A 17,440-nucleotide genomic window follows, 5' to 3' on the forward strand; every position below is an offset into this window, starting at 1 on the left:
AGTGACATGACTGTTTTTCACACTTACAAGTGTTGCAGCATAACTATGGTCATGTGATCAAAACTCAGATACTTGGCAACTGATCCATATTTATGACGGTTGCAGTGTCCTAGGGTCATGTGATCCCCTTCTGCAACCTTCTGACAAGCAAAATCAATGGGGAAGCTAGATTCACTTAAGAACGGGTTACAGAATTTCATTTTTAATGTGTGCCAGAGTCCCACAGGAAAAAAAAATGACAATAAAGATTATTTTATTATCCTGTTCTGTGGTAATTATGGGATGAAATTCCAAATATGAAAGTACCTCTGATTTTTTTTAAACCTAGAGGAAGCCACTGGAAAGTTTATCAATGTATTTGGGATGAAGTATCACCAAAATTCACAAGACTTCCACCTTTACCTTTCTTTTAACTTTCCTTCTTATCTAACACAGCAAGGTGGTCAGTTACTCAAGCACTGCCTTTTTGGGTAGTGGAATACATGTGGATTAGTAACATGAGATTGAATCCAGATATGTCTATATTTACCTCTCCGGTTACGTGGTGGTTGTTTCATTTCACAACAGGTTGCTCTTTTCCTAAAAGGGTTTGTTGAATAGCTTGGAATACACTTGTTTTCAACAAAGTCAGGGAGATTTGTGCTTTGCAGCAGTTACTTACATCTGATATCTTCTTCTTTGGACTATTGCAAGGAGCAAGGGATGCCTTTGAAATTGGTTCAGAAACTTCAGATAGCTCAGAATAGGGTGATTAGGCAACTGACAAAATGGTTGATATGAGCATATTATGTCAGTGTTTTGCTGTGTTTTCTGGTGTGAGTCAGTTCTAGATGCAATTTGGAGAGAATAGTGCTTAAGGCCAGGCTGTCTGAAAGAGGCATCACCTGCCATATTTACTATTGGGATGATAGGATTTGCACTTGAAGTGCTTCTCTAGATACTCCTGCTGAATGAGAGACGATGAGTAGCTTTCAGAAAAAGGCCTTTTCTGGTAGTGAAGTCCCAGCCATGCAGTATTTTCCCTTTAGAGGGAACACTGTTGTGGTGTTTTCTATATCATAATAAAGACATTTTTATTTTACCAAATCGGGGAATTAATTTGATGATCTACAGTGAAGGTATTTTGTACACACTATCAGTACTGCTACATCTATGTAGTTGCCATTTCCTATGCAAGGTTAATATAATGTATTGCTAAAAACAGTATAATGCTTTTATATTGATTTAGCCTTCAATAAGACTTTTAATGGATTGTACAGATAATTTCTGTTAGATAACGTAAATATGCAAAATTGTTAAAATATTAAGAATAACATGGCAGCAGTAGTTCTCTGTTGTGAAATTTTTGGGAGAAGAATGTGATATGAAGTAGGAAGTGACCAAGAGAGTTTATTTAAAAGTTGACAGAACATTTAAAAGGCTGAACAATGACAGAAAAACCACAATTGGGAGATCTGATGTTTCTTGATAACAATAAGATTAAACACCTGGATCATAAATGAAAGCATCCTTTAACAGAATAAACATGATGTGGTAACATCCTTTGTAAAGAAGATGAAAAATCTTTTACTGGGAAAAACACCGAACACCAGAATCTGGCCACCTTTTAGCTGTTCTAAATTTTTGCTCTCAATAGTACAATTTCACTTTCCTCTGTTACTAGTTAAATAGAGAAGGAGATTTATTTCATATTTCTGAATTGTAATCTTACAGTTACTTGAATGAGTAATTGTAATAATTACTCATACTTAGGTATGAGTAATTATTATTGGGCTACAGTAACAAAGGAAGGTTGAGCAAAAAATATTTTTACCATATGCTATATAAAAAAGATGCCCAGAGGTTCCGTTCATGGGCAAACTGTTAACTCTCAATCTTCTCTTCTTGAAGTTTGGACTAGGAATAGTTAAATAAGGAGCAAGAACAGAAATGCTCTCATTTAAGAGTATTATTAGAAGAAATATACTTAATGTTACATTATACTAGACATAATTTAGATGGCAAAACTCTTTCAATATATGGGGGCTAGAAGCTTGCCTTTTTTCTGAAGCAGGGGTCCCTGCTTTGATCATTGTAATTCCTTTCAGTGTGCAAACTCTCACATTAGTTCAGTAAAGGTCTACTGAATGACATACTAACACACTGAATTACTCATCTGAGGAGTTCTTGGCAGCTTAATTCCAGCCTAACTGAAAAATCAGTCTGGGTTACAGAACAAAAAGAGAAATTATTTAGTGTTTTATTCCATACTATTCTGCTTTCTGAAAAAGTACTGATTCTCTTTTGAGTACTTGGCTGTTGAATCTCTGGAGAAATAAGTTTTCTTATTAAAGAAGTGTTCCAGCTGATCCTATGGTTTCAAATACTTCAGTAAATGTTGTTTAAAACAACATACTTTTGAAAATATGGTTTTGCTGTTGTCATATCACCTTTATAACTTCAAATCTGGATAAAGGAGAAGTGGGCTACAATTAATCAGGAAGGGAAGTTCTTGTGACAATATTCATTTGCTGGTTCTTTTAAACTTAAATACTATTAAGTACTGTCAGTGTTGAATTGACTGTTACTCTTCTGGATTAGAGAACAGGTTTTTAGGCTAGTATATTTTTGTCTGTGTGTGTGTATGTATAATTTGTGTATTTGTGTGTGTGTACAAACACAGAAACATATAATAGCTGTCTAGTTTATGTATTGATTGAGCAAATTTAAATACTGCCCATCTCACTCTCAGAGCAACTCTGGCTGATTAACAATTAAAAAATAAAAACATGCAAAATATTATATCTCAGTAAAATGTTGGATATCCATAACTTTATCTTTTGTTTTGTGAAGGTTGCAATCCCCATTGAAGATGTAAACCGCAGTCACCTAAGGTTTACATTCCGGCACAGATCATCACAGGATTGTGAGTAATTCACACCCACTGTTATTTTTTTTAAAGCTACTTTAAAGAAGATATTTTTTTCTAATTTGAACCCCTGTTCTTTTGACATCTTGTCTTGATGCCTTTTCCTATAGTTTCTTCTTCTTTACACTTCTTTAGGTAAAGCGAATTGATAATATTGTGTGTATGCTTCTTAGAGGCTGACATTTGGGTATTTACAACGTTTTATAAGCAACCTTAACTTGCTTATACTGTTAATGGGTTGCTGCGAATTTCCTTAGTCATGAAGTCTAGCTTGTTAGCATTTTACTTACAAGCCAAGTATTGACTTCACTTGTTAATGTTGCTGTTTAAAGTTACTATGTTTCAGTAAGATAAACTGGTATTTAGCTTGTTTCATGTTTATTATTAATGCAGTTAATAACGCCTTACTAGTTTGTAATAAGATTACAGCTGATCTAACTTATGTTACTGAATCCATTAAAAACCTAGCTTCAATTTTTATTGTAATATTGGCAGAAAAATCAAAGTTTTAATCATGTAATCTTCAGTGTTTATATTTAGAACTTGTAAGATTTGACATCTTCATAATGTTTAGTGCTTATGTAATTAAAGAGCTGCTGCTTTTGCTGTAAAATTAATCATTGAATGAAAGCAATAATTTTAACAGAAAATTTAACAATTTTACTAATGAAAACAAGACACAGTAATTTACTGATGTATTTATGACCATTAACTACAAATTGTTTTAGTAGGAAGCATTTGAATTAAGTTGAAGCAGACAGGGGGTGGCCAGAGTGATTATACTTCAGATTATTATAATCTTCATGCTATAGGATTTAGGACTGCTGCTACAGTGCTTTCTTATACATCTTTTAAATGGCCACTGGGTTGATCCAGGTTGTCATTCAAATTCTCCTTCCCATTTTTGTTTGCACTGCAATTTGTTTGCCTTCTGAAAAAAGATGAAGAATTTTCCTGGGATTTTTTTTTCTGGGCCTGGGACCATATGTTTTAATTGTTTTATGTTTTTATTTTGTTGTTGTATAGACTTATTTAATGAACCACTGAGACTCCTGCAATTGTGACAGGATGTTAATTTGATGAATTAACAAGGTGTTAATCCTGCTTTACATAAATATTAAAATATTCTGGTAATGGAAATCAGACTTCATAGCAGAAGTTGATCTTTATTATACTAAAGTAAACTTACAGGTCCTATTCAATGTACAGAGGATGGAGGTTTAAGTGGGGAACTAATTCCATAGACACATATCAGGGTTGAAGGTTAGAAGGTGGGAAGAAGGAAGGTTGGGAATAGATAAATTATTTATGAAAACACTATAGATAGTCCTTGCTTAACAACCACTTGTTCAGTGATTGTTTGAGGTTATGCTAGTGCTGAATGAATGGTACTTACATTCACTTCTTGAATTTACAGCCATTGCAGTACCTTGGCTGTCAGAAGATCAAAATTCAGGCATTGGGCAACCTATCCACATTTATGATTGCAGGGTGCACTTCAGTTCCCCCACCTATTTCTCCCTATCTCTGCCCTTTTGGCTGCTGTGTATTCTGCTGTCCCTGCCACCTTGAGCTTCACTACATTTGTCATTGTGTGCTATGCTGTCTCCTTTGCACTTTCCTTGCAAATGCCCAGCCTGGGTGTGTCTCGTCAGGTGGGAGGAAGAAGGAGATGCAGGTCATTTGGGGCACAGGGCACATGCTTCTACCCTGGCAGCAGCCACCCTTGATCCAACTGTGCTTGGATGGTGCCACAGAAGTTGCTTGTGCATCTCCCACCCTGGCAGCAGCCCAACCCAGCACAGCTGTGCTATTGCTGCATGGTTGCTGTCACGTGGACAATCTAGCAGGCTTCTTGTGAGTTGCCCAGGAGTTGTGACTTCCTGTTGGTTTCCTATTTATTTTGCTTATAGGAAGCTAGCAGGAAGTTAGGAAGAGGTTCTTGGTTAATGACTGGCTTAATGACTTGCTTAACAACAGCAATGTTAAGATTGTAATCACTAAGCAGTACAGTCATGTGATGTCATACTTTATTATTACACAACTTAGTATTGGAAATTCCAGCCCTATTTGCCATTGATAACTATATATGAATGCATATAACTGCAGTAGACAAGTTTGACACCCTATATGATTTCCTGTGAGTCTGCTGTGTTCTAAAGAGAATTATTGCAAGTCTCTGTAGGCTACCTTGACAAGACAGAAGAGGTTTGGAAATAATGGACTGGAGAAGCAACTGCAGAAAGGTTTAGGCTTCTGTAAAATAGCTGTGGCACTCCTGATCTGCATGCAAATTATCACAGTTTACTGTTTATTATCATTATGAATTGCATGCTCTTTAATTAACAAGATTGTGAGAGGGCAACTTTATCAACATTATTTATTGCTTGATAAATAACTAACGTGTGATTTATTACCATACAATTCTGTTATTTTAATATGAACATGAATAGTTCCTTAAGGTAAAAGAATCACTGTTTTGAAATGATTATTTCTGGTGGAATTATCAGGAAATTATACAGGATGTCAACATTTTTGTTCATGTATGCGCTCTGAAAGGATTTTTTCATGAGGATATAAAAGTCCCTGGCTATTAATATTATAGTTTATTATTGATCAAACTGTGATGCTAGAATAATTAATAGCAAGAGATTAGTACCTAAAAGGTACATGAAATGCCATGTTCCTACCAATTCAGATTTTGGAATGGGAATTACTAACAACAAGTAAAGACTTCAGCTCATAGTCAGTTGCCAGTAGGGCCAATGGAGCCTGGACATTTCTTTTTCTTCATCCATCTCTTATTCTTATTGTCATTAATAAGGTTTTTGACTTAACTCACTGCTCTGGCCAAAGCTTTTAAGTGATCTCATGAGTAGCTTGTGTGACTGTGCCTGAAGCAAGATGCCTTTGAGGCAAAAGTAAAGGACTATTAATATCTGTTTCTCAGTTTTCTGGGTAATTATGCATGTTGGATGACTATGGTCTAGGCCTTGCATGTTTGCAGCCTCTTAGAATTATAATCAGGGCCTGTTAAGATATACAAGCTTTCAGCATAGGCACTTCAGTGGAAGGTAGATTTTGTGTATATTTTCAGTGTGTGCAAATAAGCAGTAGAATTTTGACCTTTTGTATTTTGAAGCACAATATGTGGTCAAAAGTAAAGTCATGTTGACTTTAATAGCATTTATATAATGCTTTCACACATATGAATATATGTATTATTTTAATAGTATTCAACATCCAGATAAATATATCTGGATGTTATCTCTTTTTGGTTCCAGCACTATCCAGTCTTGGCCTTGATAAAACCTCAGATGAATTTATGCCTACAATTTGGGTCCAACTCATGTAAACTAATAAAGCCGGAGATTCCCATCTCTACTATAGTAGAATTTTCTCCTCCACCTGAATTATTCCTATATCTTTTTTAAAGCATTTTATATATTCCACACATAAGACTTTTCTCCCTAGCCTGATTGGTACCCATTAGTGTGATGGTGAGCGGAGATATCACTTCCCTTATAAAAGCATACTTATTTGTATGCTCTAATATGTATCTTGAATATGTATCATACGTACTGTTAAAACGCCCAGTATACATTCAATGGGGAACAGATCTTCTACTGCTAGAAAAATGTACCTTTTCTTATGATCATAAGGTTCACGGTCTCCTTTTATATGATCAGTGCCAAAAAAACCCTTCCAAAATGATCACAAAATTTCTATCAATAGCTTTGGTTTGTAGAAGTTGTTTGGTGACTTTTTGTATTACTAACTGTATATATTTGTTGATAGATAGATAGATAGATAGATAGATAGATAGATAGACAGACAGACAGACAGACAGACAGACAGACAGACAGACAGACAAGATGCCATCAAGTTGGTGTCAATCCTATTGACCACATAGATCATTTTTTTTCCATGAAGAAATATCCCTAACCTGATCCTTCAGGTCTTCCAATGGTACATTCATTGTCACTGTAACTGTCTATTCAATTTGTGCTTGGTCATCTTCTTTTCATTCCACCTTTTCCATCATTAGAACTTTCTCCACAGCTAGATCTTCACATAATTTGTCTGAAGTAAGATAAATTGAACCTGGTCATTTATACCTCAAATGAGAACTGTGGGTTGGTTTATTTGTTTCTTTCCTTGGCTGTCCATGGTATTCTCGAGTCTTCTTAAACGCTAAAATTCAAAAATAGCAATACTTTTTCTATCTGTGTTGTGGCCTGCCAGCCGCCAGCAAAGCTGGTGGCAGACTCAGATGATGAGGAGGTTGGGGAGGAAGAACTTGGCCCAGTCCTGGAGTCTGGGGAAGACTTTGATGGATACTCTGTGTTGGAAGCAGAGAAAGAGCCAGGGCAGTCCGACATTTCCCAGCTGCCTTCGGAGGCGGAGATAAGTGGGGAGGAAGAACAGCTGGGGCCTGTTCCAGATGTGCGCATGCACAGAGCTGTTAGGAGAGGAGAACAACTGAGGCCAAGGACCCGACTCGGGAAGAAAGGCACATATGGATGCTGAATGGCCCCTCCCTGGCCTGGGGAATAAATAGAAGGAAAGGGGAGGGATGGTTGCCGGCGACAACCGTTTGGATTTCTTTCAGAAGATTTGCTCATCATGGTTCATGCCTCAGAGACTGCTTGCCAGAACTTAATTTACAACCTTGCAGTTGGAAGCTTCCGGCCTGGCAATTATTTCAAGGAACTGATAAAGTCTGTTACTGCAATTAACCCTTTGAAGGATTATTGCCTGGATTTTTCGGTATGTGAATATCATTAATTCACAGTAGCTAAATAACATCAAGTTCAACTCAATTCAAGAAGAAAGTTAGAAGCGAATACATTATGAGAGTGAAGAATATTGTAAAGTCCAAATTTAGTTGAAGAAATACCGTCAAGGCAATTAACCCTGGGCCGTTCCAATCTCTGCTTACCAAGGAACATAGGTGGACCTGGAATGTTGCAAGTATGTCAGACAGTTGAAGAAGAAAAAGGGCATTGGAAGAATATCTGAAGGACAGTGAAGAAGATGTACTGAAGCTAGAACTTCATGAAGGCTTACTTAGCCTTATATATGGCAGGGCAAGGTATAACATGGCCAGTACATAAAAGAGCCAGGAGGCAAAGCAGATAACAAGATCTGGCAATGGCTAAGAGCAGGAAATTTGAAGAAAGAAACTTAAGAGGGTAATTCTGGCTGCACAAGACCAAGCATTAAGAAGTGCATATAAAGCCAGAATTGAGAAGATAGGTACAGATGCCCACCTCTGCAAAGAAGCTGAAAAAACAGTGGACTATTTAGTTAGCTGTCCAAAGAAGATTGCACAGACTACAAACAATGGCATAACAAAGTAGCACCAATGGTGCATGAGAATATGTGCAAGAAACATCATTTGCCTGCAAGCAAGAATTAATAGCATCACAAAGTAGACAAGGTAATGGAATATGAAGAAGTTAAAGTGCTCTGGGACATTTGAATTGAAACAGAATAGTACCCGCTGCATAATACTCCATATTTAACAATTGCTGATGATAAAGATACAAAAGTATGCATAGTAGACATGGCAGTAGCTGGAGACATCAGAATAGAAGAGAAAGGGGCTGGAGAAAATCACAAAATACAATGGTTTGAAATAGAAGTAGAATGACTGTGACAAAGGAAAGCAAAGAAAGTATCAGTAGTAATAAGCGCCTTTGGTGCAATCCAAGAACATTTGGTGCTTACCATTGACAAAATTACTATCAGTCAATTGCAAAAGGCAGCTTTTTTCTCTTTTCTCAGTCGTAGGAAGAAGGAACTGGCAACTCACTTCTGAAAAATGCTTCCAAGAATATAATTCGAAAGCATAACTTTTCAAGTACGTATGTGGCATACAGTTATATTTTCTAGTTTCTATGTTTTAGGCAATAAATATGTAAATATTTTTTCATGTTGTTTTTACCTGTATTTGCAATTTACTCATATACTTGTGGCATCCAAATTTGTACTTGATTTGAAAAAAGCTGCCCCAAACATTTTCTTTCCACAGATGGCACATTAGAAATTAGAGGGAACATTGCAATCAGAACCCCCTCCCCAAAGGCTCTACAATTTGAATAATTTAGTTTGAACAAATAGTTTGCAGATCTAAAAAATTTCCAGAAAGGAACCCACTCTTGCTAATTGCAGTGCTCTAGTCTGTCTGACATCTAATATGGAAGTTTCTTTGACAAATTTCTGCTTTCGTTTTTCTGTAGGCCTAGCGGTCTCAAAGAGTGGATAGAAAGGCTGCAATAACACAAGTCAGCTATGATTTTTACTTTTCATTCTGAGAAGAAGAAAATAATAATAGAATGAGAGAGTAGGCAAACATGGAGTCTCATTTCCAGTGGGATCATTTTGTTTCCATGTGAATTATAACATTTGGCAGATAATATGGAATCTAGAAAAGTGCTTGCAAAAGATGGATCGATCCAAGGGCTTGGTCCGAGGGCTTCAGATAATTGTAGGTGCATCTCTATTGGCCAGACAGCATATGGGATGTAGATTTTGTTTTAAGCCAGCAGGTATGCCTCTACCTCCCCTAGAGTGAAAAAAGACCAAGATTATCTTGGCACCATTATTGGCTTTGGCAAAGAGAATTCTAGATTGTTCCTGCCAAATTCCAGAGGCTTGAAAAATTACTCCCAAGATATTTAAAAGTAGAAATTGTTCTATTTTATGAGCTTCTATTCATCATGGAATTTATGGCAGCTAGGTCTTCCCATAATTTTAGTTTGGTGTAATTAATACTAACACCTTCCTTCTTGCAGAATTCTGTTACTGCCTGCAAACTTTTCCAACCTGTGTGAGAGAATTGCTGCATCGTTGGCATACAAAGCATTGCCAAGTGTCTGTTCCTGTTCCATTTCCTTAAGTGGCACAGACCTTAAATTCTTTTTTTTTGTAAAAGCCATACCTAAATTTATTTAAATATTAAACCGTAGAGGAGCTAAATTGCATCCCTGTTTCATGCCACAGCAGATTGGAATGTCTGCAGTAAGATAGCCAGCTTTGTTATATCTAACTCGTGCTATATTTTATCATATAGGTTGAGTAAGTAAGGAGATAGAGTTTTGTCTCGTTCCTTTGCCAAGACAGTCTCTCCCTTTCTCACCCCCTTCTTTTTTGCACCATATTGTACCCATAAGGGTTTCATGACCTGAATAAAGATTTTGCATGAGGACAAGAGTTTCTGAGATTCTCATTTTTCTAAGCACATTCCACATCTTGACATGATCATTATAATAATGGCCTTTCTGTATCTATGAAGCACATTCTGATTTCTTTTTGGTATTCTTTTGCTTTCTCAATTACCCAGCATGCATATGAAATAATATCATGTATTCCTCGGCCTTTTCTAAAGCCCGCTTGAATATCTGGCATCTCTTTTTCTAGGTAAACTCTAATCTGTGTTGGATGATCCTAAACCTTTTTTTACTAGCATGTGAAATTAAGGATATTATATGATAATTTGCTCACTATGTTCTTTTTTTTTTTGATATTAGAATGTAGACTAAAATCTTCCAGTCTATTATCCACTCTGTCATTCTCCAGTTTTGCTGGTGTAGCTCAGCTAGAACAGTTACTGATTCTTCTTTGGATGCTGTCATCTTTGCTATACAGAACTTCAGTATATTCTTTCCATCTTTGATCTTTGAGTTAGTTACTATCTTTATATATTATATATGTAGTTGTAATACTGCTTTTTATTTTTTCTAACAGTTCTTTGAAATCTTTTATAAGTTTCTTCTTGAGATATTTATCTTTTTTGTCTCTGGCTTCTCTTGGCAATTTTCACAATTTGTTCTGACATCTAGTTTGATTTCTATTTTTTAAAATATTTTTATTTGAAACCTTTTTTTAAAAGAAATAATAAAAGTTAATATAAACTTAAGTTAATAAAAGAAAAAGAAAGAATAAAAAGTACAAGAAAAGAAAAAAGAGAAAAATAAGAAAAAATGAAAAGGAATCTTTAAAGAAGTGACTTCTGATCTTCATCACAAGTACAAATGTGATTCTTCACCTCTATAAGATTACATGAAAATATCTCTTCTTTTTATAACGCAGTCCTTATCCATACACAAACCCAGAATCATACATAATATTTAGTCCTGATTTCAGCAAAAATTCATAAAAAGTAACCAAAAGTTTATAGAAACATGTTTTACTGTATGTTAACCATAGTCATGCAAGCCAACTTGTTTTTCAGTTTCTAATAATCTTGATCTTTAATTCATTCAATTGTTGTCATAGGACTTGCTTTCTCTTCAGTTTTTTTCCCCCCATCTCAAAAGCAACTCCAATGCTTTAGCAAACCATTTTTATAAATGCAGTAAGGAGTCATTATCCAGGTCATTCTATTGGCTTATCACTAAAAGTGAATTTATGCTTTAAATGTCATCTCTTAGAATCTACAATTTTTCAAATTTTTTCAATATTTCAACAATTTATTTTCTAATATTTTTGTATCAGATGAGTATCAGGCTTTTTTAATCCTGTAGATCTGCCAGGCTATTTTTTCCTCATCTGTCATTTCCTCTTTGACATCTTTTGGAAATAGTCTATCCATACAAACAAACCTCATTGCTGACTTGATAGCTGCTGATTTCTGTCCCCATTCTTCAAATATCTCCTGGATATTTAAAATGTTATACCATTTTGTGTCATGTTGTCCCAATGCTGACAAAAGGCAAGCCTTCCCCCACCTCTTCACTGCCCAATACTTTTCATTTGGCTCAATTGGCTCATTTGGGGACCTGCTAGCTCACCATTTCTCACCTGGAAGTTTCCAATGAGCTTTCTTTGTTTCTTCATCTTTGGCAGTCCCTTTTCATAATCATTCTTAACAAGTTATTTACTCTGTTTGCACAGTTCCTCTGGTTCTAGTTCTCAGTGAGGTTCCAGACTTTTAAGCAATTTTTATATTCTCTTTGAAAAAAAGTAAATATATGCTGAGTATCATATTGTAGACTGGTTGGCTTTCATCTTGTTCTTTAGCTTAAGATGAAATTTGCAATTGAACAGTCTGTGATCTTTTCCTTAGCCCCTCTTGGCCATGCCTTTGATGTTATAACTGAGTTCCTTCACCTCTTTTTGGCAATAATGAAGTCAATTTGATTTCTATGTATTGCATCCAATGATGTCCATGTATATAGTCACCATTTTAGATGTATGACTAAAGTGTTAGCTTTGAAGAAATAACTGAATTTTCAGAATTTGATAAGCTTGCCTTCTTCATTTCAATTCCTAAATCATCTAATCCCAAAACATTTTCTCCTTTACATTTCCAATGTTGGCATTCCAGTCTTGGATAACACATCATGCATATTCTATCAATTTCAAATTGGATTATCAAATCCATCAGGTTTGTTTTTTTCCCTGGATCAATGTTTTATCTTAGATCATTGTTACATTGAACAGTTGTCCACACAGTCTATATGATATTATTCAATCATTGATTGTATTGTATTCAAGTATTACTCTTACTACATAACTATAAAAGCAATCCTTTTCTTTCTTTGTTATTCATGTCCTGAATAGTAAGCAGTATGTCATCTTCTGACCAAAAGGATCCAATTCTAGTCCAACAAATTTGCTGATACTGAATATATCAATGTATAGTTGATTCCTTCATCTTTCACAGTGCTGAACTTTACTGTGTTCATGTTTTTACATTCCAACTTCCCACTGTAATTCTGCCTGCAGGTGTGGATCTTCCCAAAGGCTTCAATCAAGCTATCTCATAAATATCATTAGCACTCTAAAAGATCCTTCGTTCTTCGGTAGAAAGTTGACTGCAATTCAATCTGAGAGGCCCATCAATCCAGCACTATATCTTCAATCATTTTATATTTTCTATACATGTAGTATTTTTGTTGGTAAAAATACAGAAATGGTTTACTATTGCCTTTTCTTGCTCAGTACAAACTGATGCTTTGCTCTTTTCCTTAAACTGGTAATCCACTTCTAGTATCTTGCCGTATTGCTGCTGTCCAATATACTGTAAGTGCCTGTGTACTTCACTAGGCAGATGGGATAACTTGAGTGGCTCAGATGGGAATAAATACTCCTGGAATCCATGTGCCATGTTCTTTGTTTATTCCTCCTGGGAATGCCTCCTTGTACAGCAGGATCTGAACATTGTTGTTAGCTTTGGGATATTTTCCTCAATAAATAAATAAATAATATTTTGACTCATTTGCTTAAATGGGTTCTCTTTTTCTAGTTTTATGATTTGTGTGGAGAACAGATACCATTTTAGATCATTATACGCAGAAAGATTGAATATTCAAAAGAATTCTCAAAGTTTTACATACCAATCTCTCTGTCTCTCTCTGTATGTGTGTTTGTATGCATACACAAACAAACACACACACACACAATACAGAGAGAGTTTGATGTATTTTTATGACTGACTTGCACTATAAACTGAATCTCACAATCTTTTTCATTTTCTCTCTCTTTCATTTCAGCCTACATTTCAGATGTCTTTTTTTGATACAAAGCACCTAATAATTTTTAAATCTTCATTAACATATACATCTTGTATTTTACCAGCGCTATATTCATCTTTATTAGTTGTTTTACAGTATACTCATTTGTTTTCTTTTGAACAGCCAAAGATAAATCTGAGAAAATATTTGCTCTGGCATTTGTTAAATTAATGCGATATGATGGAACAACTCTACGAGATGGAGAACATGATCTTATAGTATACAAGGTATTATCTTAAGTATATGCTATAGCACTTTGAGGAGCCAACAGTTTAAGGGGTTTTTTTTTGGTTCAAAGTAATATAGAAGAATAATTTTGCACATGTGATTAAATTTTGTTACCTCATCAGATCCATGTATTAGAAGAAATAGCAAAAGTGAAAAAATATAGGTATTTCAGTAAAAATCACACATCGCATTAAATAATTCAAGTTTTTATGATTTAAAGTTTTTGGAATGTTTAAACTACATACTGTTCAGTAAGTGAAGTATTTCTCTTCCTTGTTCCCTCCAGACTTAGTATGTTATAATGTTGGTGATTTGCCACTGGAGTTGAAACAGTGTTAATATTGGTCTGTGACATTTTGATCTACTTTTCAAGGTAGTGAAGGCAGTGAAGAAGACGTGCAATCAACTATGACACTATTAAAAATGAAATAAACATTTAAAGGTGTCAGTGTTTAAGTATAGTGAGATGTGAGTACTGTAAAAATGAATACATATTTTGTTCTGGAATAATATTGCAGGCAGAAGCAAAGAAGCTGGAAGATTTTTCAACATATTTAAGCTTGCCCTCTACTAAACTGGAATTGGAAGAAAAAGGTCACTCCATGGCTGGCAAGGGCATGCAAAATCTTGGAAGCTGTACCATCAGTAAAGATTCATTCCAGATCTCTACTCTTGTCTGCTCAACAAAACTAACTCAAAATGGTAGGGATGATAATACAGTTCTAGGAAAAAAAGTCATTTGGCGTAGTTTGTGTGTTGTAAGGATTAATACTGACAATTTCAGTTCTGAGTCACCCTTTCATTTTTGGGCACAGAAGGCATTCAGAAATAAAATACTAAGTGTTGCATATTTTATGCAATCTGGTCAACCTTTTGGAATGCTTTTTGACAGAACCTTATTTGAAGCATTAAAAAATAAATAAATAGAGAATGTATGACCCTTCTAATAATTTTGGACTTGCATCATACCTGGCCATTGGTCATGCTGGTGGGATTGATGAAGAACTACACAATTAATACAAATACCAATGAACAGAAGGAGGAAATGATGGAGATTAGATGCTATCTGTGGCTTCAAAATAAAACAAATATGAATACATTGTGTTAGAGATGCCAGAGTTTAGGTATCTCCACATCTATAAGAAAAATAGAAGGAAAAAAAATGACTATTCATATTTTGCTCTATAAAACGCATGTGAGTTTTCTTGTTTTGAAGATCATATGTATGCTTTCTTTAAACCATTTATCAGTAATTTCCCATAAAATTATGAAGCCATTAATCATAAAAGTTAATATCTTAGAAATTCTAAGTTCTCTTACTTTTATATAGCTTTAGAAAACTTATTATTTCTGTGGCTAAATCTATTTTTTTTTCAGATTTTAGGTTAAATTGACTGGAAGTGTGGTTTGTTGTCAGGAAGCAGTAGGGATGGGAAATTTCTAGTTCACAGTAGAGATGCAGCTCATGGCATTTCCGTTCTAACCTGCGAGTTTCACACTCTTTCCACAGGCCTTGCACTGTCTTCCCAGCTAGAGAATAACTCTCAGCAAGAGTTCAAGCAGCAGCTGCTTGCACAAAAAGAGGTTTCTCCCCCCCTTTTTTTTTAAATAAAAAAACAGAGGGGTGTCTACAATTTATGTTAGACAGAGCTTTCAGCTCTTTCTAAAACCCGTCATCTAAGATTGGCCATTGAGGAAATTCAGCCTTCGGAACACATTAACATTCCAAATGAAGGGTTCAATCCTAATGTATCCATAACTGGAAATTGTTAGATAAAATATCATGTTTTCTATTCCTACTTGGCACATGCCTCTTGAGGAGTGATATAGATCAATAAAGATGGAAGGATAGTGGAGAAATGCTATACACCTGAAATGTCCCAAATATTATAGTGCATTTCTTTCAGCTCCATATTAGTGTCACTGTTGATGATTTCTTTCTTGGTGATAGTTCACCCCCATTATTATTTTTTGAATATTATTCATTATTTTATTTTCTCCTGGCTTGTTGGGTTCATTATAGAAAACACATTTGCTTCAGAGATAATGAATTAAGGAGGTGGAGTAAAAGGAGTCCTGTTGCCTCTCTGATAAGCTTGAAATGACATCATAGAAACAGGAAAATCTGGGGGGAAATCATTAAAAATCATTTTAATAAATTAGGGAATAGTTTTAAGTTGTTCAATATAACAAGTATTTGGAAATGGATATACAATGTTATTACCTGGACAAATTGAACACTTAAGTAATGGAAGGAGGAAGGAATTTCATATTGGAACATCTTCTTTGGAACTGATCATAGTATCTGCTATTTATATCGACATTTAATTTAAAAAAAATTTTTAATTTCATCTCCAGAATGATTTGTAGGAAATGCAAATCTTAACTAATTATAGCTTTGCAGTTCCCCTTAGTGTACTAAAGCTGATAATAACTCCATAGTGATAATGCTTTTATTGGTAGGCAAAATCATATTGATTTTAGAGAATTATTTCTTTATTTTTGATGTTTTATATTGTGTGCTAAAATTGTTTTTAAGTTCTTTTTTAGTTTCTCTGGAACAGGATAAAGGAAGCAAATCATTAGATTATGAATTGCTTTTATTTAAATGTATCTCATTTATTTATTTGATTAGTATGACATTGGATTGCAGGAATTCAGAATCAACATGTGAAATGGCCTGCTTGCATGTTTTCTTTCTATTTCAGAAGAGATGGGTGATATAGATGATATAGATGATTTCTGTATTCATATATGCGTTATATATGTCTAAAATCTGATAACTAGACTTATTAATTCTTGGGCTACATATAGTACTTATCCTCTCCAATGATAACATACTGAAAATGTATTTTGGAGAGTTCCTTTAACATTCTGCAGTGGATTTGTGGGATGGCATGGGAAAAGATTGTATCCCTTTTTGTCAGTCGATAAACATTATTAGATTCAGATTAACATATGTAAGATAGCAGCTGGTAAGAGTTGTTCCAGTCTTTTTCTGCTGTTGTATTTTATGCATTATCCAACTTTTCTCCCTCCTTTTTAGTGGACTTACTGGGGCTTTTGAAGTGGCGATCCAACACAAATATACTGCAACAGAATTTAAGGCAACTGATGAAAGTTGATGGAGGTGAAGTTGTTAAAGTAAGAAATCTTTTTGCTTGGTGGGGGTAATCAGCAAGGATTATTGATATGGAAGGAGCAGCATTTTTTATCTTTATTGTATGAAAATATCCTGCTTCTTGTTGCTAGTAAAATGAAATTTCCTACAGGTGGTCTTGAAGTTTATGCTGGATTTCCCCAAAAGTAATTATGACCCAGTTCCAAAGTTCTGATGGATGCTCCCCCACCCCATGGTTGCATTTTGGGCATTTGGCAACCAGTCCACTTTTACTGAATGAAATGAAAGCATCTTACTCTGCATAGACTTGTTTTCTGTTATCCCACAATTTTAAAACATGAAATCATGGATTTAAGTTACAGCAAGTTGCCAGGTTAAGAACAACTTCCATTCCTAAGTCTGTTCTTAGGCCAAATTTATATCCAATGCAATACAGATTATTTAATTAGCTTGGTTTACTATGAACTACTGAAAACAGGCTGAAGAGTGTGCAGAATCTGGATAAGGGTAAGGATTGTGCATGGGCATGCATACGGGGAGCCCTGCAAGTGTGAACTGAGGAGGTGGGCTTTTGGAAATGCAGTATTGGATGATGCTGTGCTGCTCAGCCATTGCTTCCTGCAGTGACGGAGCTCTCCTTGCCAGCTGTGTGTGTGGGTA

General features: G+C 35.2%; 1 protein-coding gene across 4 annotated transcripts in view; it reads left to right on the forward strand.

The window, feature by feature from the left end:
* The window catches only part of DOCK1 (dedicator of cytokinesis 1), a 427,633-nt gene that overhangs the window by 103,035 nt on the left and 307,158 nt on the right, over positions 1-17,440 (forward strand). For all 4 annotated transcript variants that reach the window (XM_034436445.3, XM_034436446.3, XM_034436447.3 and 1 more), the window contains exons 16-19: positions 2,833-2,905; positions 13,555-13,658; positions 14,178-14,361; positions 16,706-16,803. In XM_034436445.3, the coding sequence (XP_034292336.2) occupies positions 2,833-2,905; positions 13,555-13,658; positions 14,178-14,361; positions 16,706-16,803 (459 nt within the window). The remainder of the gene's footprint in view (positions 1-2,832; positions 2,906-13,554; positions 13,659-14,177; positions 14,362-16,705; positions 16,804-17,440) is intronic.

Source organism: Pantherophis guttatus, chromosome 6, assembly GCF_059756535.1.
Source record: "Pantherophis guttatus breed Tessera chromosome 6, ASM5975653v1, whole genome shotgun sequence".
Lineage (NCBI taxonomy): Eukaryota > Metazoa > Chordata > Lepidosauria > Squamata > Colubridae > Pantherophis > Pantherophis guttatus.